Source organism: Tympanuchus pallidicinctus, unplaced genomic scaffold (assembly GCF_026119805.1).
Source record: "Tympanuchus pallidicinctus isolate F22 unplaced genomic scaffold, pur_lepc_1.0 scaffold27, whole genome shotgun sequence".
NCBI classification, from domain to species: Eukaryota; Metazoa; Chordata; class Aves; order Galliformes; family Phasianidae; genus Tympanuchus; species Tympanuchus pallidicinctus.
The window spans coordinates 3816994-3838802 of NW_026294744.1; the positions used below are offsets into that span (position 1 = coordinate 3816994).

The window sequence follows — 21809 nt, forward strand, 5'->3', positions numbered from 1 at the left end:
CTGGAGGGTTTTCACACAGCACAAAGTATTTCCATGACCACTGCTCAAAAGTTTAATTCAAAATGTCTGCTCTGAACTTCTTATATAGAAAAAAGGAACATTACATTATGCGATAGGCAAAAATATGACTTGGTACAATGTTGCCGAATCCAAGATTTTTCACGTGAAACATTTGTTTTGGTTTGGTTTTCAGACATTTGCCCTTCAAACTGGTCTATCTTAATTAGAGCTCAACCTGAACCACAAAAGATAGATTTGAACTTTCCCAGAGTTCAGTGGTGTTCAGATCTGGCTTTTGGTTTGGCCCATCACAGAGATAAGGGTCGGTTTCAAAAAGTTCAGATCTGCAAACAAGATTCTTCAAAGCATGGGACTGTGAAGATTATTTAATGAGACTCAAATCTTGTAATGGTAAATTTGCAGTAGAGACACTTGTTAGTGTTTTTCTGAAGATTTTTTTTATTTTATTTTTATGTTTTAATGTAAGCATGCCTGAAAGATTATGTTCATATCAATCTATTTGAATACCCTTGTATTCATTCTTCTGGAAGAGTGTTGTGTCTTTTTTCCTGATCACAAAGCCCAGATCCTGCTCTGAAACTGGAGTACCTCAAGAACCTACAGATTTTGCTTCAGATCTCTGTGTAAAACTCATCCTTTAGTTCTAGGGTATTGTGCCTAAAAACAATAGAAACTCCTTGTGGGCAAGAATTTTGATCTCTTTATTCTCATAGAGTTTTGATTTTTCAGCTGAAGGGGCAGTTAACCCACAGGGCTTCCATTCATGCATTTTTCAAACCCTTCTGTGCAAACTCTTGCAGGTTTGAACTAGCATCTTAGGGTGAACTCGCACAGTTACTTGGCAAAACACAGGCTTAGCTTTCTGATCTTAGCACAACGCAAAGAACAAATATCAACCACTGATCTAATAAGATAAGATAGCCTGACAGGTTTAGATTAAACAGCAATCCAGTATCTTCATGAGGCCTATGAAGATCAGTGTAATCACTCATTGTTTTTGTGAATGTTGTCACTTGCTGACCCATTGTCAGGACCAGCAGCTTCAGAGCTCAAAAAAAAAGTCTTTGCAATGCTTCCAGGCTTATTTTGAAAACCAGAGAGGTTTGGACAAGTATCTGAACTCTGTGTGTTTAATCCAAAACCCTCTGAGCTCTTTATTCTTTTAAATCTCTTTCATATGTGTGATTTGTGCTGCATCTTGTTCGCTGAGGTTACAAATGAGTACCAGGCAAATACCCTGTAAACACCAAGAAGGGTAGACATCATCACTTGAATCTCTTTTTCCTCTCAGAAAGATTGTCAGGCAAGCCAAACTTGAATGCAGCCTCACAGGCAGTGTAAGAGTGTTTAGAAGACCTTTAAGAAAATTTGAATGCAACTTTGAATTCAGCCCCATTCACCAGAACTTTCTTATTCACTTTTCACAAAATCCGTGCTCTGGCAGGGAGCAGCAGTGATTTCTGGGGTTGCTGCCCAGCTATTTCCCCTATACCAGGAAGATGTGGTCTTTACAGCAGAATTAGCAGAGCAGAAGGCAGGCTCATACTAATCTACAAATCCAGCTTCTATTCTGCTGCCACAAAGGAAGGGCTGGCTTGAACTGGACTGTAAGGTAAAGCCAGTGAGGCATGCTTCTTCTTCTACCATGGATGATACCAGGGCAGTGGTGTCATCCTGAACAGTCACACAGAGACACTATGTCTCCCATGTCAAACCTTGGTTTGCCAGGAATGCTCTGGAAAAAAACACTAAAGCTTGCTCAGCTGAGAGAGGAGTGGTGAGTAACCAGTGACAGAGCTCACACTAGAGATATGCTTGTGAAATACGACATTGCATGTCATAGTCGATCCTCTAGGGTGTCCTGTAGGACATCAAAAACCAGACCAGTAAAAACATGATTTGCACAACAATCTTAAGGAAGGACATGCAGAATGACCCTCCAGAAAATTGACAGCACTGCCCAGCAAACACAAGAGCCTCTCTGTTATGTTCCTGTGTGGACTTTTATAAAAAAAGCAAAAAAAGCAAAAAAAACCCAACATGTTTTAGCTCATTCTTTTGTACACTATTTCTTTTTTTCTTTTTCTTTTTCTTCTTCTTTTTTTTCTTCTTTTTCTTTTCCTTTTCCTTTTCCTTTTCCTTTTTTTTTTTTTTTTTCCCAAGAACAGGAATGTTCTTTGCCCATGAAGTTCTTGATATTCTATGAAGAATATCTAGAAGAAATTGCCCCTTTATAATATTTCTTTAGATTCATAATGGAAATAAAATAAATATTTTATGTAAATATTTATTTGTATCCTGGCTAGATCAAGTAAATGCCTTGTGTATATTATTCAGTTTGATAAAAGACACTTCATGAACCTTACTTTACAAGTGTCATGAGTACCTAGAATTAGCTTTATTACTTTATTTCACATAGGCTCATTCTAATTTTGTGCTTGATATAATCTGAAAAACTAGAAAAACATACTAGAAGAAGTTGTACTTTGTTCAGTAGAATACTTCTGTCCTAATTAGCTGGATAAATAAGGTCATCTTCTAGTTTTTAATGTAATGAAAGCTTTCTTTCTTCAGTCAGAATATAGAACAGGATAATAGTCTGATTTTAAGGGTGGGACTCCCTTTACTTACACTACCATATGCCTTCAGCAATTACAGCTAGATGACAGCTGCCAGCATAGTTTGAAAGGCTCACAGTACAGGGAAATGTGGCTTACCTCTCTGATAGGATAAGTTCAGACTTTGTCCCTTCGTATGAATATTTTACTCACAGTTTTGGGGCTTCTCCATCTAGCTTGACTACTTCTGGAAGTCTTGTTTTTTCATATCTAACTCTTTCAATACTTGGTGATGTTTGATTTCCATCCCGACCCCGTGGAAAATAATGTGTGCCAGAGCATTTAAAAGATAGGCTTTTAAACTTTGTGTTTCAGATTTACTCAAAATATCTAGCTCTTGTGCTATAGATGTAATTATCTGTATACTGAAAATGCTGGGATCTCATCTCTACAAAAACACAGCTGTTTATGCTGACACATATAAGAGGCCCAGTGATTGAGATCCTGCATAAAATTGCAGCTATTGTAGTGGTAGTCAAGAAATGTCATTAACACCAAACAGAGACATGAAAACATTTAGCATCTCTCTGAAATAGAAACAAATGTAGCTCTGCAAAAACTCTGACAAGAAACTGAAATTAGTTGTTTTGTCACGTGAAAATTAAGGAAAAGCTATGTAACTAACTTTCTGCAAGTATGGTGTGCGAGGCAGCATGAATATAGGATGTTAGAAACATGTTGTAAGTGCTTCTGCATTGCAGGTAGGCTGGGTAATGCCAAGTGTTGCTGTGTCCAAATCCCCCCATGGCTCTGCAGACAAATCCCATTCCTAGGGAAGACCTCTGCATTCAAAAATCTGACTTACATTTCAGATGTTAGACGAGAAGTCTACTGCTGACTTCTTTCATAGCCTCAGCACAAAGAAAACCCAGCCAGAGAACAGCTTATTCTCTTGCAAGTCCTTCTGCTGTGTGAAAAAATGCCTTAACCTCCTTGTTCCCCTGTAAAAGAGGTCTATATAGTGGAAAGACACACTTTTAAAGTCAGAGCCTATCTCTTGCATAAAAACATTTGCGTCTAACACAAATTGTAGCTGAGTATCACTTAGTCTAGACAGCCAAGGAGAACTTCCTTTGTGAACAGCTTCATTTCTAAAGGCTCAAGTCCATAAAATTCACATGTGAAAATCTGTGATTTTGGACTATCTTCCATTTATCTGACTGGTTCAGAGTGGAGGTTTTTTTTTTTTTTTTTTTTTTTTTTGTTATTTATTTATTACTTATGATGATTATAGTGGTAAAAACATTTTCTATTTCTTAAAATTCTAGTGTTCAACACTTTCCTTGCTGAGCACCACATAGATCTCACAGAAACCTGTATTAGGTGATATTGTGGTGTACTCTCAAGAGCAAAACTAAAAATATGTATGCCCTGAGTAAAAGCTATAGCCTCCCTTTCCTCTTTCTTAACTGGTGTTTTTATTTCTTCCTGTGAAATATCTTTCAAAAAAGGGATAGTACATAGGTAAATTCTGTACATAAGAACTGTTATCGTGAGCAGACGAACACAATTCAATTATAAAAGCAACTGGGTGCGTGTGGCCCCATCTCATCTGAGGATATTAGCATACTTTCAGACCTAGTTTCTCTCCCATGCCTTCAGGATTCCATGCTTTCTGACAATGGGTGCAAAGAACTTTAAATAAACCAGTGTACTACAAGATGCCTCCAGCTGAGTGTTCACATATTAGGATATTTCAAACCACTAGTCATCACTGAAAAGTAAAAACACCAAACATTCAGCAGGGAATCATTAAGTTCCACAATGAAACTTCAGTAGTTCCAGAACAGAACACAAGCAGGAGAAGATCCCTCTGCTCCAGCTATTGCATCCCACATAGTACTTTGACTGTATTAGCAGTAGCATTGTGAAAACACAGTCGGCTGTGACACTGCACAGGCTTTTCTCAATGGGACAGTGTATCTGGAAGCTACCCTCTCATGGTTCATGCACTGTGTATTTCTCAAGCTATGCTCTTGTGCATTCTTTCAATGAGTGTTTAATACCATGTTTTGATAAAACTTCGATGAGAACAAGTAGTGGTACTTTTGGATCAAAACTTGATGTTCCTATATTCTTTAAGAATGAGATAAAGTTTGTTAGAGCTGAGTTACTAAGAGATGTTTGCTTCAACAAACAAACAGGGGAGAGCCTAGAATTCCCTTTTTCTCTGGCCACTTTCAAACATCATCAACACAAAGATCAAAACTAGCGTACTGAATTCTCAGGAGCTGTCCCAGAAAATTCCAAGGAGCATACTGCAAAAGACAGTCAAATACACAAGAGAACTATGCTCACTTTAGATCAGAAATGCTGACTATTGTTTATGGTTGTCAGGAGCTAACTGAATGATTAGGGGGCAAATTAAGCAAAAAAAAATCCGATAAATTGTTGGAAGCCCCACTATGGAATCCACTGTGGAAAGTACCACTGAGCCTTTAGAAAATAGCCATGAGAGTGGAAAATGTTTGAAAAAAAATCTGAAAAGCAGAGGCATTGCAAATAACTTCTTTCAACATTCTTCCAACTATAAAAACTAATATATAGCAATGAGCTGCAAAAAGGCAAGTGTGAAATAAGTCTGGCTCATGTAAGAAAGAAAATCTGACAAACTCCTATGAACAATAGAAAACAATCCAGTTGACAGTGTGATTGTAAACAACCAAAACTATGGCAGCTCCATAATGACTTAGTAGGAATCTAGAGTTTAAAGTGCTGAATAACAGGAGAATCTGTAAAGAAAACACTGTGTCATAGCATTGCATTTTCTCTGCTTTGAAATCTGCACCATTTGTCTTCTGTTCCATTCAAGTATAGTCTGAAACAGACATCATGCGCAGTCTATAAAGAAGGTACTGACATTATTTGCAACTGCTCTGCTTCTGGTCAAGTGAAACAGATCTATCTGGATGAAACAATACTAAGTAATACAATTTTAATTAGCTTGTAATAGAAAATAAAAGTGTCAAGTAGGAAACGGGAAACGGGAAACAAATGCAGGAAAGAAATCATTAACTAATATGACTTTCAAAGAACTTCATCAGATTAAATCAGAAAGACCTGCCAGACCAGCAGTTATTCAGTCTACATCAGTTCCTAATTCAGGAGCACTTCTGAGTGCAGACACTGTAAGGTAATCCTCATGACCATGGATGACTGTTCTTTTTCTTTTAACAACAGACTACAGAACCACCATTCAGTCAGTATTTTGTCATTGAGTGGAAGATGAAGAAAAAATGATCCATCAAAGATAATGTCAAGAAGGCCAAGAAGGTCTTGCATCAACCTTTTCTAAGTGTGTCAGTGTTGAGCAGAAGGTTATAGAACTATTGTAATCTACAGAAGAATATAATATTAGCAATAGATAGAAGGAATTATCTACCCAGGTTGAGTGCATTCTTGTTAGCTGTTGCTCATTTCAGAATATTTGTCAAGTCTATTGTAGAACCATTAGTCCTGGCAGCCATTAGAATTGAAAATTTGCTGAGAATTCTCATTAAGAAAAGTTGAAAAGGCAAATATATCATCTTTATCTAAAAGATGAAATAAAGGAATCACAGTACCAATCAGCTTGACTTCAGTGAATGAAAAAGATATGGAAACAAAGACTCATTTTTAAGCTTATAACTGAAAACAAGGAGATGAATAACAGTCTACAAGGATCTCTCAAAAACAAATCATTTTAAACCAATCTAATATCCTTCTTTTGCCATCTAGGGCCTCAGAGGCTGAGAAGAGCCGGTATATATACCATATATCTAGGACTTAAATGAAGATTTTGACAATGCTTTATATTATATTCTCATAAGAAAATTAAGGAAACTGACTGAACAAGTACATGTTATCTGGAAATTTACTTGGAGGGTACTTGGGTGTACTTTTTTGAGTTTCCTTTGTGATTTATGCTGGTTCTGGCAACAGTTGATTTTACACTCTTGGCTTTACCAAGGGAATAAGCTGTGCTCATTGGACTTACAGATTAAATCCAGATTGCAAAGATATTGGAGGAATTTTGAGTCAAAATGGAAAATGTTTAAAAAAAAATGTCTGAAAAAGAAGAAAACAAATGATATAGAGGAGGCAAAGCAGAAAGGCTAAGATTAGTATGTGGGAATAAACAGCCACACAAATGCAAGAAATATCCGTTGCGATAGTATCTGCAATACAAGAGGATCTCAAACTGATTAAGAGTCAAAAATGTCCTGCTACTGTGAAAACACAAGTAAACTGGGAGGCAGCATGTGAGATGCTACTTCTGCTCTAAATCTAAGTGGGCAAGGCCTCAGCTTGTCCTTCTCTAACATGGCAGCACAAGGCATCAGCTGACTGGGAGAGTCTAGAGAGAGCTGCAGAAGTGATTACTGCTCTTGAGACTGTTCTACAGGGACTAATGGAACAAGTCTAGAAAGGGTGTGGAAGTCTTTAAATGTTTAAAGGCTGTTACAAGAAGAAGAAAACAATCAGTTTGTTTGCATCTGTACAGTAAGAAATGGTTTGAACTCAGAAATACAGTTTCAGATTGATATTAGTAAAATGTTTAGCAATGTGTGTCTCAAAGCTCTGGAATAGATTGTCAAATCTCCACAAGGAAGGGTAAATAAAAAGCAGTTGTGAAGGGCACCTGAATTATTAGCATACAAGAGGGTTGAGGGATGGATTAGGGATTCCCCTGAGGCTCCTGCAAGCTCTCCTTTTGAATTGCATTTCTTCTACTTGCACAGTCTGATTTCAGTATTTCCTACTTCTTACATATGGCACTGGGTATAGTAAATTAGAATCTCAAAGAAATCATATAAATCCTTGCTTTTAGATTGTTAATCTTGAAGTCCTTAATTACTTAACTGAAAATGCAAATAGAGAAAGGATCTGCTTCAGACAGTAAGAAAACTCCCACTGACTTGTATTACTGCATATCAAACCCCAAAAAAAGAGCCTGTACTGTTTTCTTTTTGAGAATTGCTAAAGTGTGTGTTGAGTAAGAAAAACCAAAATTATGAAGGAACTAAGCTCATCTACAAGTGTCTTCATCCAGCCCTATTTGTGGAGGGCTATGGTCTGAGTTTTAATTTAGTCAACCAGAAGTATCTATTGTCTTTAAAAAAAAAAAAAAAAAAAAGTGACTGACCATGTCCTCAGCTTTCAGAATTGCAGAATAAGACTTGTCAAAAATAACAGGCTTGGCAAAAAGTCTAACTTGCCATGGCTCATTTCTTCTTACCATTAATATTCATTACATGGTTGACATTTAGTCCAAGATCCTCTAGTGTTTAGAGATTGTGTAAACATAGTAGGAACTTGTTTTTTTTAAATAACATTGTGTAATTTTTTTCTATCATTGTTAATAGAAGATTTAGCAAACTAATGTATAAACAGTTTATATTCCATAGTCTAATCTTTTGATTAAAATTTGAGTTCTACTAGCTGACATTCATTAGCACTTTTATTCAACTAGCTGCTGAGAGAAGACATTTCAGAATGATGTGTGGAATAGTAATATTCTCAACTAGTTACTCTGAGAAATAAATGCCTTGCTGATAATTATGAAACAGTTAGATCTGTAGTGCTGTACATTCAAATACAGTCAAATGGTCAAAATTTAGCGTACAAGATTCTCAGCTGATTGTGGTTACATGCAGAACATATGCGTATTAGAACACAGCAAACTATAGCAATTATAGAACTTATAGTAATTTCCACATCAGACCATACTAAACGTAGCGCTCAGTTAGCAGCCTAAAAGTTAGTCAGAGATGACATCTAAAGTATAGGCTGCTCCAGAACTCCAACAATGGATAAATAGGCTCATCTCATCCTATCTGCCAGAAATTGCTCATTGTAGGAAGCAACGATCCAATATCTGACTGTCTGAGCAGAAACTGTCTACATTAATGGGTAATAGAACACTTTTTAATTACAGCCCACAGTAAGAATGCTTAAATCAACAGATCACAGACAAGACTTCTTTCATGACAGAGCAGATTGCCAGAAGTGTCTTTCAGCACCATTGCCAAAGATAATAGTCATCATTTCAATCAGTACTGATTGGCTATCTTCTGCAGGAGTCACTAGGTTTCTGTTTACTCTCCTACGTTTTAGGAATTAAATCAGAATTATCTTCTTTGACACCAAAGACATTTCTAATAGAGAAATGTAGGAATCCAAGGGTCACAATAAAAGCCAACACAGTGTCTTTTCCACTAACATAAGATCCTAACAGAATTATTCTCATCTATGTAAAAGAAAATATTAAAAAGTTAAACAAGTAAATTTTCTTCTGCAATACAGTTATTAAGAACGTATGTTGCCAAATAACTGGGTGATCAGGATGTTTTTCAGAAGAAAACAAACAAAAATCTAGCTTCAAAACTGAGTAAAACCCCAGATCTTCTGCTGTTCGTTTCACCTTTCTTAAGATTTTTTAGAAATTTTAATTGTTTTATTATTGAATCAGAATATTTTTGAAATGTCAGAAAATTTCAGAAAGTGAAATTATCGTCCTCCATTAAAATAACACAGCAGTCATTACTTAAATTGTTTTAGCTGCCTAGAAAGAACTTACTTAAGACTGACTCCAAATGATGACATGCTAATGGAAAGCTTTGTGTTCAGCAGACAGCAATTCTCCTCTCTCCTCCACTGGCATTTTCTGACAGTCCTGATCCTAGGGCTTTAAAGAACTGCTGAGGTAATGCTTACCCTGAAGTTCAAGGGAAGCTTTGGAATGTTTTTTAGTTAAAAAACTACGGAGCACAAAGTATTAATTCTTGGCAGGGCACCTTGACTTGCAAAAGGAGCCTGATTTTTAAGCCACCTCTTATTTCTGAGCCCTTCTTATTGTAGAGCTGCACTGAAACCAAAGAATACACTCTTCAGAGAGTCAATATGGTTTTCATTCATTTTTACCCCCTGACTTGAGGTAATTCCATTACTGCTGTAGTTCTCGAGTGGGTGAAAGAAATATATTTCTCTCTGTCCCTGAGTGTAATCAGGGTATAACAAAACAGGGGGAAAATAAAGGAAGATAAAAACAGAATATTCCTTAGTTGTTCAAAACTGACTACAAGAAGTGCTGTGTGAAAACTCATGAACAGGTCACAGACACAGTGCCTTTATGAAATAGCATATTCTACTGTAGTTACATGTGGAATGCATTGAATTTAAAAATAAAACATCAGAAAACTCTCTCTAGCTAATCTCCTGGTAAATCTACTTACAAGCAGCTCATCACTATGGTGTTCCCTGACAGGAATATGTTTCTGCTTGTTTACAAGCTTTTCTACATGTGTTTCAGAGGTGTCTGAACTCAAAAATTTTCATGACTTTGAGATCCAACTTTCATCCTGAAGAGAAAAGAAAACCTATCTATAAATGTCATTCCTGTTATTTCTCATATTTCCAAACTTTCAGTTTAACAATAAAGAATCTAAATTAAGAATCTATATATTTAGAGGAGATAATAAAGAAAGAAACCCTGCAAGTCAACAGGATATACTTTAAAATATGTGTCCCAGGTTTGACTTCAACTGATGAGTGAGAAACAAGTGAATACTGATATGAGCTTTTAGAGAACAGACTAGGAACTAGAACAGAGGTTCCCAAACTTTTTTGGATTGCTATCAACCCTCAGAATTTCTTGTGGACCACCAGGCATCGTTATCATCAAACTTTTAATTGAAAACACTATTAAAAACAGTGTTTAATATGGCTCTGTGGATTAACTGCAAACCCTTTACCGTGGCCTCCTGGACCACCAGTGTTCTGCAGACCATGATTTGGGAACCACTGAACCAGACTACACACATAGAACAACATCCCAACAAAACACTTGTGTGTCTGAGAGCAGAGTCGGGCCTTCTGTTGGGTGATGCACTCAAATTTTGTACAGCTCAGGTTAACCTTCCTGGTACCTGAAGAACACAAGACCCTTTTGTTTTTCTCTTACCTCGAGTTTCTTTTTTATTGCTTTGGAGAAACAAGTAAATGGTGCCAAAATCCAGTTTACGATTGCTTCATGTAGGATCTCTCTTGTATCCTGAAACAGTGTAAATTTTCAGGAAGCTATCTGAGAAAAGGACACATAAAACATTAAAAAAAATGAAAAAAAAACAAAAAACACAATGTTGTGCACAGATAATTACCGAACACATACGATATATGTGAATCCTAAAACAAAAAAGTAAAAATAGTTTATAAGGTTGTTTTTTTTAATCCTCTTGAAAATTTATTCCTTTTTTTTTTATTTTTATTTTTTTTTATTTCTCCCCAATCCTTTACCCATGTTAAAGCTCTGTGTGTGGTCATTAAAACTTTTCAGCAACTTTCTGCAAATTTTTTACAGTTATTCTTTTGGCAATGATATTACAAGATTGTCTGTTTATCACCAGATAAACACACAGAGGAAAATGATCATAGCACAGAGAGGGGAATTTGAAGAGAAACGTTATAAATAAGAACAGCAAAACACACTGAGCCATGATCCAGCCCTACATAAAGTCGGTGACTGAGCATGGGCTTGTGTGAGAGCAGTAAGGGGTTGTTGCATCCCTTTTGATTGCTCTGGCTCTGTGTCTCCTTGTTCATATGCATCCCAAAGGCAATTCAACCAACTCGTGTTTAGTCAAAAAATGGCATTTATTTGCCCCTTATCATATTCTTTTTAATATTTTTAATATTATCGATATTAAAGCTATAACACTGAGCAGGGAATGTGGAATCTTGGAAATTATTGGCAGTATTTAAAAAAAAAAAACAACCAAAAAAACAAAGCTATGCCTTCATAGCAGCAACTCACTTGTTCCAGAGAGAAAAGAAGGCTGCTCTGATACTTCCACTGCCCAGTATGACCACTCACAAAGGTAAAGCAGAGTTCTGAGTCAGGGTAGGATTGGAAAAACTCACAGTAAAAGTCATAAAATCATAACATCGTAGAATGGCCTAGGTTGAAAAGGACCTCAGAGATCATCTAATTTCAACCCCCCTGCTGTGGGCAAGGTCGCCAACCACTAGACCAGGCTGCCCAGAGCCACAATGCAAGATTTCTCATATGCAAGAGAACTCAGTAAAGGAAAGAGATCATCTTTACTTTACCTTGAAAGGAAACAAAACCCATGAAGCTCTTCACCCTGTAAGCAACTCTTGCCATATTTCACCATCAGTATCAGTAACAGACATTACTGGAGAGTTTATAAAGGTGCACTAATAACCTTCCTCACTTGTATCCTAGCCATCTCACACACCCAGAAAGATCTGGTATTTCTTAATCTGTCTGTACACTTTTTCCAGGCAGTACCAAGCAGTACCAACCGTTAGAACTGTTTTTCAGTGAGCATTGCATCTCACCTATTATTTGTCTGAAATATATGCAGTTCAGTTTGCAAACCTGATGAAATTGCATGAAAACAAACTATGTTGCCTCACCTCGTCACCAGCAGATTGATTTCAAAATTCCCCTGTGGTGCAGGGAGTTAGATGTGACTGTCATATAGCTGGTGTGTACCTGGGGCAATGATACCTACCTGAGCCAAGCATTTAAAATACAAATTACATATGTAATTCTGCCAGAATGAGATGCTTATGCTAGTAATGTCCACCTCACATTCTTACCTGACACCATTGCTGTACATAATGTGTGTACTTTCTTTAGTAAGTGGTGCCTTTCTGCAAACCATCAGCTTTTGGCTTCTCTCCACAGGAAGCAGGGAAGCTGCCTTCACCTATGCCATTACTGCTGCCGGGGTTGCACACGCTGTCACGGCCGCCTGCAGCCAGGGCAACCTCAGCAATTGTGGCTGTGACCGAGAGAAACAGGGCTACTACAACCAGGAGGAGGGCTGGAAGTGGGGAGGCTGCTCTGCGGATATCAGATACGGCATTGAGTTCTCCCGGAGGTTTGTTGATGCCCGAGAAATCAAAAAGAATGCACGAAGGCTGATGAACTTGCACAACAATGAGGCTGGAAGAAAGGTATTCGAGAAAGCAGGAGGGATGGATGGGGAAGTGTGTGCACTGGAGGAAGGGGGGAGGCTGACTTGGTCTCAGGAGTCATTCCCTAAGAGTTTGCCCCTCACACTTGCCCCAAATTACCTGATGGTGCTTTATGGTTTGTTGCTTTTCATTCAGAGCTGGCCAAAGTATTACATAGCTCCTCCTCTCAATTTTTCAGCTTCCCAAGCCATCTTCCCAGTCCTCTCAATAAGAGACAACTTTGCTGGAACTGTTTGGGCTAAAGTTCCATCTTTGTTTTTCATCTCCTTTGCAAAAGTCTAGCAAGAGATGATGGGACAAGACTGAGTTTCTGCATTGCTGAACTCCCACAGCACTTGCAGCTATTTATTCCATCCAAAAACAAAACACTTCTTTGACCACAGCTCTAATGAAATACATGTTTTGTAGCAAATGTACAATTGTCTGTTCCTCACTGGCAAGCTACAGATGGCTGAACAAGCATGATTTTGGAAGAAGAAACAGCTTCATGTCTACAACCATGATTGAGTTGCTTGCAATTGAAAAAAAAATAAACATCATGAAGCTGATTCATGTCCATTGAATAGAAATCCTCAAAACTCCAAACGCTTTTCCTGTAAAAAATGAAATGTATGTTATACACACCAACCTCAGGGAGATTTAACTACACTTTTCAAAGTGTTTCATCCACATAAAAAAAATGTTGTTTCTGTCCTCCAATGTGCATATGTTGTGCTGTAGGTGAAACCAATATACTGCTTCTCCCTATCTTGCCCCCAAAATTATACTGAGATTTTCTTCTCCAGAACAGTGTGAATTTTTTATTCTACACCACGTACTAGCAAAGGTGGCTGAATCAGTGATGCAGTGAGCAGCACAGTTACCTTGCTGCATGCATTTTGGAGAATGTTTCCTAACTCTCACTCCTTGCAAGACAACTTCTAGGGGATAGCAGCCAGCTGTGCACAGAAACAGAAGGTGTTGGGTGGACACTTACTGAGATGAAATTGTTACATACATTCCTAGTGATGAAAGAAACCAGTCATGTGGTATAATTGAAAGTTTAGAGACAGGATTCACAGTCAATTGATGTTTGATGGCTCCAGTTATGAAGGAGATAGCTGGTTCTGAAAGCATCCGTAAGAGTAGCACAATATTTTCCCCAAAATTTGCCCTGTCGAGGCGTGAGAGCACCTCATACTGCTGCACTGTGGTGTGAAGCACCGGTTCCACTGAGCACTGGTGAGCATTTCTCTTAGCAGAAGTGTTTCACCTTGGTGTCACACATTGCATTTGAATGCCAAAGACGAAAGCCACATGTTAAACTTGCAATGGAGTATTTGTTACTGTTACATGCATTACGAACCCTGCTTAAATTGCCAACCCACTGTGTAGATTCAGTTCCACTCTCACAGAAATGCCAATTCATGTCCTGTTTTGAACACGTCACAGCCTATATATGAAAGGGGGACAAAAGAGCAACAGTGGATGCATAGATGGAAAACAGCAATGCTTCTTGCCAGGGACAGAAGGCAGCTCAACATCTGAGCTAGGCACTGGTCCCAGGTCCCCCAATGTTATATACAGTCCAGTAACCGCTACACCACAATGCTGATTCTTATTAGGCAAATTACATTTTTACTGTTCATCAGAATTTCATAAGCAGGGGACATAAGCAAACCAAAGATGTGTGTGCTTTTACAAATATTTCTGGCAGCAGCATGCTTGCAATTGCACTTATTTTAACTCTCCTAAGACTTCATTTTCTGTAAATATTCTTGTAAAACCAAATGATAGCACTCATGTCATGTTTTTGAGATAGGAAAAAAAAGATTTACAAATCCAGACAATATAATTTTTTTTTCCCCAAATATACTTTGTAAACAGTGTTTTACAGTTTCCTCACTCTGTTGTTAGAGGCATTTTTCAGTCATTATTTGTAGCCATACATTGTTATTGTAATCATTAACGCATTATTATATTTTGAAAAGCTAAGGATGACTGAAAGGATTTGATGCATCTTTTTGTTTTTGTTTTTAATTCCAATCCACCAAATCCTGAGGAATGTGCTCATATAAAAGATGGTTTGGTGTCCATGTTTAGAAATAATGTTGGTGTTATGACATATACTCACATGACATGAACATGTAAATTTTACAGTATATAATACTTAGTGATTTTGGTTCATCTGAAATCATTTTCTGTTTCTATAGATTAGACACTCTGAATTTGAGGACTGACTGAAAGTTATGGTTAGAACAAAACTCTGGTAACAAGGATATATTTCATTTTCTGCTCAAGGCCTTTAAGAAAATAGCCAAAGAGTTCTGTGCAATTTCAGCTAAAAATCAGCACTCCCTTCTGAGAATCCAGACAAATTCTGAATTTGTTCTCTGTTGACTTGACATTTGGCAGTTTTGGTGATCCTGGGTAAACTTGAATCTGATTGTGAACTGGAAAAAAATCTCAAACCAGAACTTTCGCTTACATGTGGATGTCATTCTGACATGCTTCGTGTGGTCCTTATTCAACCTCAAGTCAGAAATACTGCATTAAGGGCTGGACATTCACTAAAGCACAACTCTGGATTTCCATCTTCCTCCTCCTTTCCCCTTCCAAATTCTCCCAGCAAAACTAGGAAAACTTGTACCTCTCGGCTTGCTCTGTCAGTATGGTTCTGCATCTTGTCTTAAAATTTGAAAACAGTTGGGAGTCAAACTTCTGATTATGAGAGGACTGAAGTAAGGATATTTTTCCCTTGTACTGAATAGGAATAAAAATTCAGAAGGTAATAACAATAAATTCAGATTTTTTTACTTCTTTTTTGCTTCAGCCATTTTCAAATAATCTTTTCAACTGTAGGATGAGAGTGTCAAGGCTGTAGAGGAAACATGCTTTTGTAGCCTCTCACAATCATTCCACTAGCCATTTAAGTATTTCTTAGTGCAATCTTATCAAAACTGGTATAAGAAAAAAAATTCAACAACTTGATTATATGAACATTAATCCATTTGCTAAGGTTTTGTGTTTCATCGGACTTTTGCTATTTTAAAAAACATGTTTCTATCCGTAATGCTAAGGCTCACAGTTCTTACACAGTTCATACTGAATTGTTCTTTCGAATTGTGTGAGACCGACAATATTTGGGCAATAAATCTACTCTCTTCAGTTTAGTCTTTTTTTTTTTTAATCCCCAAATTTCCTACTACAGAAACATCAGGAAGAAGGAATGCAAAGAGATCTCAGCCCCACGTATAGTTATTCCCATCTTGCTCTGAAAGCAGTGAGAGGGCCTTGATCACCCCATTAGACCTCTACTCAGTGCCTAGAAATCTCTTCTAGGATCATCACACAGGAGATTGGTCAGCAGGTTTACCTTTGGAGCAATTATTGGGATGCTCCATTATGTTCCTATGTGGAAGTATTCATGGATGGACCTTTGCCCCTTTCCAGTCTCTGCCAGTGCATGTCACAGAGCTGCTGAACATGCCTAGGGTCCAGAGGCAGTTGTAGCTGTAGCAGTGTAGACAATGTTATGCTCTCTCAAAGGATGTTCTCAATAGCTAGCCTGTTGGCATTTTGCTATTAAAAATAGAGTACTGAAGAATTTCTTTTCAAGGAAAAAACGGCATACTGCATAAATAACTACACAAACACTGCAAGCAGATGAGGGGAAAATAGTTCTGGGGGGCTCTTTAACATGATTCTAGGACTGAGATGCTCAGCACAACACCAAAAATATACTGCTTTGAAAAGGCAGACACTTAGATTTTGCAGAGAATTTCAGGTGACTGAAAAGAATGGATCCTCTTATTGCTCAAAAAATTGCATCCCTTAATTTCTCTGCACTGCATTTCTAAGAATTGTTTCAGATAATGTCAAGCCTGTGAAGTTTCATTTGTAATGAAAAGCACCAGTGACAAAGTCATAAACTTATCATTGGTTCCATTTGGAAGAAATAAATGCTTAGTGATTCCTGGTGACATGAGATGCTACCAATGGAAGATTTATGCACTGTGGCAAAATAGTGGCATGCAGAGTAAAAGAACAAAACAGCTAACTTCACCATCATGTTTTAAATGGCTGCTGTGATTCAGAATGGAAAGTACAAGTGTGTTAAATGAAAACAACCCTCCAAAGGAAGACAAGCATATGCCTAATGCAAACATTACTGCAAAAAGGAGAAAGAATGGTTTGTTGTAAATCTGAATGATTAAAGAGAGATTTGTGGGCAAAACTTTGATAGAGTAATGAAAAATTAAATAGCAACAAAACCAAGTAAGCTCTAATGCTGCTTTATGAGACAGCTTTCCACCATGTATTTTTAGAAAAAGTATCTTTATTCTGGGACAAATGAACATAGAGAGAGCAAAATCTGGGAACACATGCTGTTAGTCTTAACTTTCTGTTGAAAGCTTCAAAACAATGACTGGCACTCATGAGGAATACCAATTATAAAAATGTTTTTTTGTTTGTTTTTAAGGGGGAGGGAGAGCTAAAAGCTGACAAATTGATAGCAGATCACAGCTTTTACCAAAAAAAAGACAAGAAATATTTCTAACAGTTCATCAATCGGTTAGGCTTTTACAATAGATAACGACTGTGGTTATGTGGAAAAAAAAACCTGGCCTATTTGCTTATCTTCCAGTGACACACCCATAACGCCAAATGCTAGAAACTCAGCTTGGTACCATCCCAATATTTATTCCTTTGTAATGTCAATGGATTTTTCATGTTGTTTTTCTGGAATGCCTGGAAGATGACAACATCTTATTTTACACTCAAGGCTGTAAGAGTGGAGACGAAAATAAAAATAAGATCAGACTCTCTTTACAAGAGATTATTCAATTACTTGGGGCAACATTTCCATCTGAGCCATGACTTGTTCTCACAGTTGCTGGCACCACAGAACTACGGTACTGGGAAGAGTTTTCTGTTGACAGGCTTTGGCAGTGTAACAGCTAATGAAGTGATTTGTTGGTCACCATTAAATATAATACACATGCACACGTATAGATACCTACAACCTGTGCTTGTGCACGTAATTATACACACCTACATATAAATTTATATGCATCGTTTGCTCGCAAAATATGTTAAGAAAGTGTTAGCTCAGTTCACTCCACCTGTAATATTTAAATTAATAAGCCAGCTTCTGTGAGATGCTTAGTATGCCTTAACACATTGCAAACTGCCCTCACAGTCACCTAGCAGGACATGAGTATTAGAACCAATCCCCAAATTCTAGATGACATACATGTTATAAAGTTGCAGTAGAGACTGAATTCCACTTTCAGAAGCAAAAACCAACAATTTTTCTTCTCCTATGAGCCTAAATTATTCTTAAAAATGTGACTTTATTTCCTAAGTAATTTCACTGATTTAAGAATGTGACTTTCCAGATTTTGCAGTCCCAAGCCTATTATTTACTGAAACCTTTTTTCTCTAAAGGAGAAACATTATTTCATTGCACTTTCATTCTGAGAATATTCACAAAAGAAAAGCTTTAGATAGTCGTACTCAATGGCATACTTTCCATTTTCCCACTTAAACTGATTTGCAGACAGATATAAATCCAACTTCAAAAAGTTTGGTGTTACAGCTTGGGTGGGTTAGATGGATAACGAATGCTTATCCATATGTCCTGAGTATGCAAGCTTTGGCTCAAAATCTCATGAGGATAGTTCTCCTGCTTCCAGTTGGGCTGGATTTACTAGCCTATTTTTTTCTTCCAGAAACACACCCTTAATGTCGACTGCCAGAAGCTACATCTGGTACTATCCTACATTTTGAACGTATTGCTTTAAAATTAGAGGAGGGAAAAAGCCAAATATTTTAGAAGTTGTTAAATGGTTTTATTCTAAAAATGAGCATGCCCATGGCATATCATGCAATGCATACAAGATGCACATATCATTTATCTAGTAAAACGCTACTGCACACCCTCCAAACCTGACATCTCTTTGCCTGACACATCAAAACCAGCAGTGAAGTATTTTATTCTCTTTAAGATGATGATTAAAAATTTCCTTGTAATCTTTACAGAAATTTCCACCGAAAAAGATAGTGAAATAATGCAATCACACTTGGTTTGAGGATGATTTAAGGGCTGCTTCTTCAGATTTCTGCTTTTTTCAACATTGCCCTTTGAAAATACTTTTCAAACAATTCAATCAATCGCAGCAGTTTTCTGTTCAAACTTAGCTATTCTCTCCTCTTCTAGAAGGTAAGGAAGAGGTCCAGATGGGCAAGTTTCTACGGTCCATCTTAATATTAGGGGCTTTCATCTGATGGCCAACAGTTCTCAAAATTCCAGGCTTATATTCCTGCTGGCCAGGGAGAGAACTTGTGTAAGGAAAGCAACAGCCTTTTTCAGTTTGCAGTGTATTCAGTGGGAATACAATGGGATTGAATGCCTTACCTAGGGAGGCTGATGAAAGGCAGGAGGTCAATTCATGCTTCTCAGAAAGTCAGAGGGTCCCCCGTCCTGATGACTTCTAGCCAGTGACAGAGAAAAGCTGTCTCGTGTTGTGGCTGGGTACTGATCCGCTTCAAAGCTCCTTGCTCCCATCAAACTAACAATAAGAATAGGGATGCAAAAAGAGAGGGAGTAAACATGATAAGTCAGTTCATCACCTTACACAGGAACATCATAAATTAAAATATGCAGCTGAAGTACCATTAGCCCTCTTGCTAACTCCACTCTTGCTGGCTTCACTATGCCCCATCTTCACCAGAGCTGGATACAACCTGATGAAATATGACATAAGCTGCTCAACTTCAGGTTCACTCAACTGCTATTAAAAAGTATTTTCAGAACATTTGTATGTAGCATTACATCTAATTACATTACATCTAGCATTACTAATATTGGGATGCTTAGCTTTCCAAATTAGAAAAGAAAAAAAAAAAACCCAACAAAAATAACCAACAAAGAACAAATGAATACAAGACACATACAGACCAACATCAAACCCAGCTTTGTTTCCCAGATGGGTCCATGAGGTCAATTTTTTGCCAGCAGTACTGGACCCCAGGCTGCACTGAGTTTGCTAATGCCCACTCGTCACTGGCAAGCCATAAGTTCTTGTGGCTGCAGTTGCCTGAGTATGCAAAGAGATAGTGACATCTTATGACCAAAATCTATCTCTTTGGGCACTGATATTACCCAAAGCAAAAGTTGATTACTTGCATTTTTGATGGGGAAAAGCTCTTAAAGTCTTCTATTTCTTTTTGATAATGCAGTCAAAAAGTAATATGGATTTTGTTACATTCAACATCTGGTCCAAAAATGTGCATTTCCACTAAGAAAAACACAAACCAGAAAAGGCAAGCCAAAACAAACACACACAAAATGTTACTATTGTTTTTACATATTTTATCCAGATAGGATTTTTAATATGTACAGAAACAGTATCTGATGTTATGCAGTTGGGTCTAGATATGGAACTTGAAAAAACGAGTTTTTTTTCATGCGTATCATTCTGTTTTATTTCAGTCTTTGCTAGGTTTTTCTACTTAACTGGCAGTGGAAAACCCTCAAATTGCACTTTCAATGTATGATTTATATAGATATAAAAATTTGTGGAATAAGAAAGTTTTAACATTATATTTCACAATTCATTTAGCAAAGTAGCAGCAGTTAGAAAATTTTACTTGGCAAGATCCTACTAGGGTGGGAGTGGGCCTGCATGTGGAAAATGGACGTAAAGAATGTTCCTACTATTAGACTGAGGCAGCACGGTCCAACGATGGGAATTTGCTTTGGGAAGTAGATCTTGCTGTAAACTATTTGAGATTAGATATGAGGCACTGACATATGACAAATGAAACTGCTGAATGAGTGGGTCATATGAGCTAATGATTTTCAATCTTTAATCAGGCACCTACCTTGGCATCATGTATCAGATCTGAGTAAATAAGTACCTTCAGGGTTCAGGGTCAAAACTCTGATGGGAATTCTGCTGAGAAAAACTAGGTTGGAGGGACATACAGGAAGAAAACACTGGCCACTCTTCTATCATAGCATTGTGATGACAAAATGGTAACACCTTTGTCAGAGAAAGAGTAAGAGAGTAAGACGCTGCTGAGATCCCAGCAACAAAGGTGCAGCTTTCTGTCTGAATGGCAAGGTTCAAAGTAGAAGCAGCAGGATCTTCTCAAGGATTTCCTTATAGTATCTTGTGAGGCTTTATGGCCACACCTCAAGAAAAGCCCGAGTGTGCTGGCTTGCTAGCAAAGAGGAACTCTCAGCAGCATCTTTGTGGAAAAGGAAAAAAAGTCTTACTTCAAATCTGCTAAGTTTGGGCCATACATTCCCTGACCTCCAAGTTTTTGGGCACAATTTTATACCCACAGCTGACTGTGGGCACACAAATTATAGCATTCAGGAATTTAACTACCTGATGATTGGGTCTGCACTCAGTGTTGTAACCCCAAGCATTCCACATTCATGAGAAAAGTCCTCCAAAAAATAAAATAAAAAAAACCTGAAACATTGACTTCAGAATCACAAATTAATACATTTTGAAACTTCTGGGGTTTTTTTGAGCTTGCATGGCTTGCATTTTCTGGTTCTTTCACAATTATAAAAATCAGGAATATTTGAAAAAATACTATAGTGGAATCTGATTTCTATACAACAAAATGACTCATGGAACTGGACCTCCAGAAAGACAAAAAAAAAAATAAATCAAAACTTGGGATTAAGCTACTGCAGATTGTGCTACAGAGTGTGTTGGGCAGTGCTGCATATAAAGGCAGTGTCTCAACAGAATACACACTGGTACACACAGTAAATAGACATGCACATACATATAAATATACATATACATAGATAGCACCTAGGACACCAGAATGGGTAATATTTTTACTTTTAAGAAACAGTGACACTCTGTTGTAGAGAGAGGCCAAGACTCCTCAAGGCAGTGTCCAGAGGGCCAAACCCATGGAATCAGGAGCCTCACAAGCTCTGACTCCTTCTGCCTTCTGGGCAAGTTACTTGCTTTGCCTTTCGAACTGAAAAATGGATGTCACACACACATGCAAAGCCTGATGAAATGCATACAAAAACACAAGGTTGTGCTTCACCAAGAACTGTTACTTAGGGAGAAGAGGAACATAAATCAGGTGTGATGAATCTGACCCATTTCTGCTGCTTTCTTGGAAGTTTTTACAACCTGTAGTGCTCTAAAGTGATGGCATTAA

At 37.6% G+C, this 21809-nt stretch overlaps 1 protein-coding gene across 1 annotated transcript in view; it reads left to right on the forward strand.

Moving 5' to 3' along the window:
- WNT7B (Wnt family member 7B) overlaps window positions 1-21809 on the forward strand; it is an 87655-nt gene that overhangs the window by 60633 nt on the left and 5213 nt on the right. Inside the window, exon 3 of the mRNA XM_052690512.1 lies at window positions 12331-12602. Within this exon, the coding sequence (XP_052546472.1) occupies window positions 12331-12602 (272 nt within the window). The remainder of the gene's footprint in view (window positions 1-12330; window positions 12603-21809) is intronic.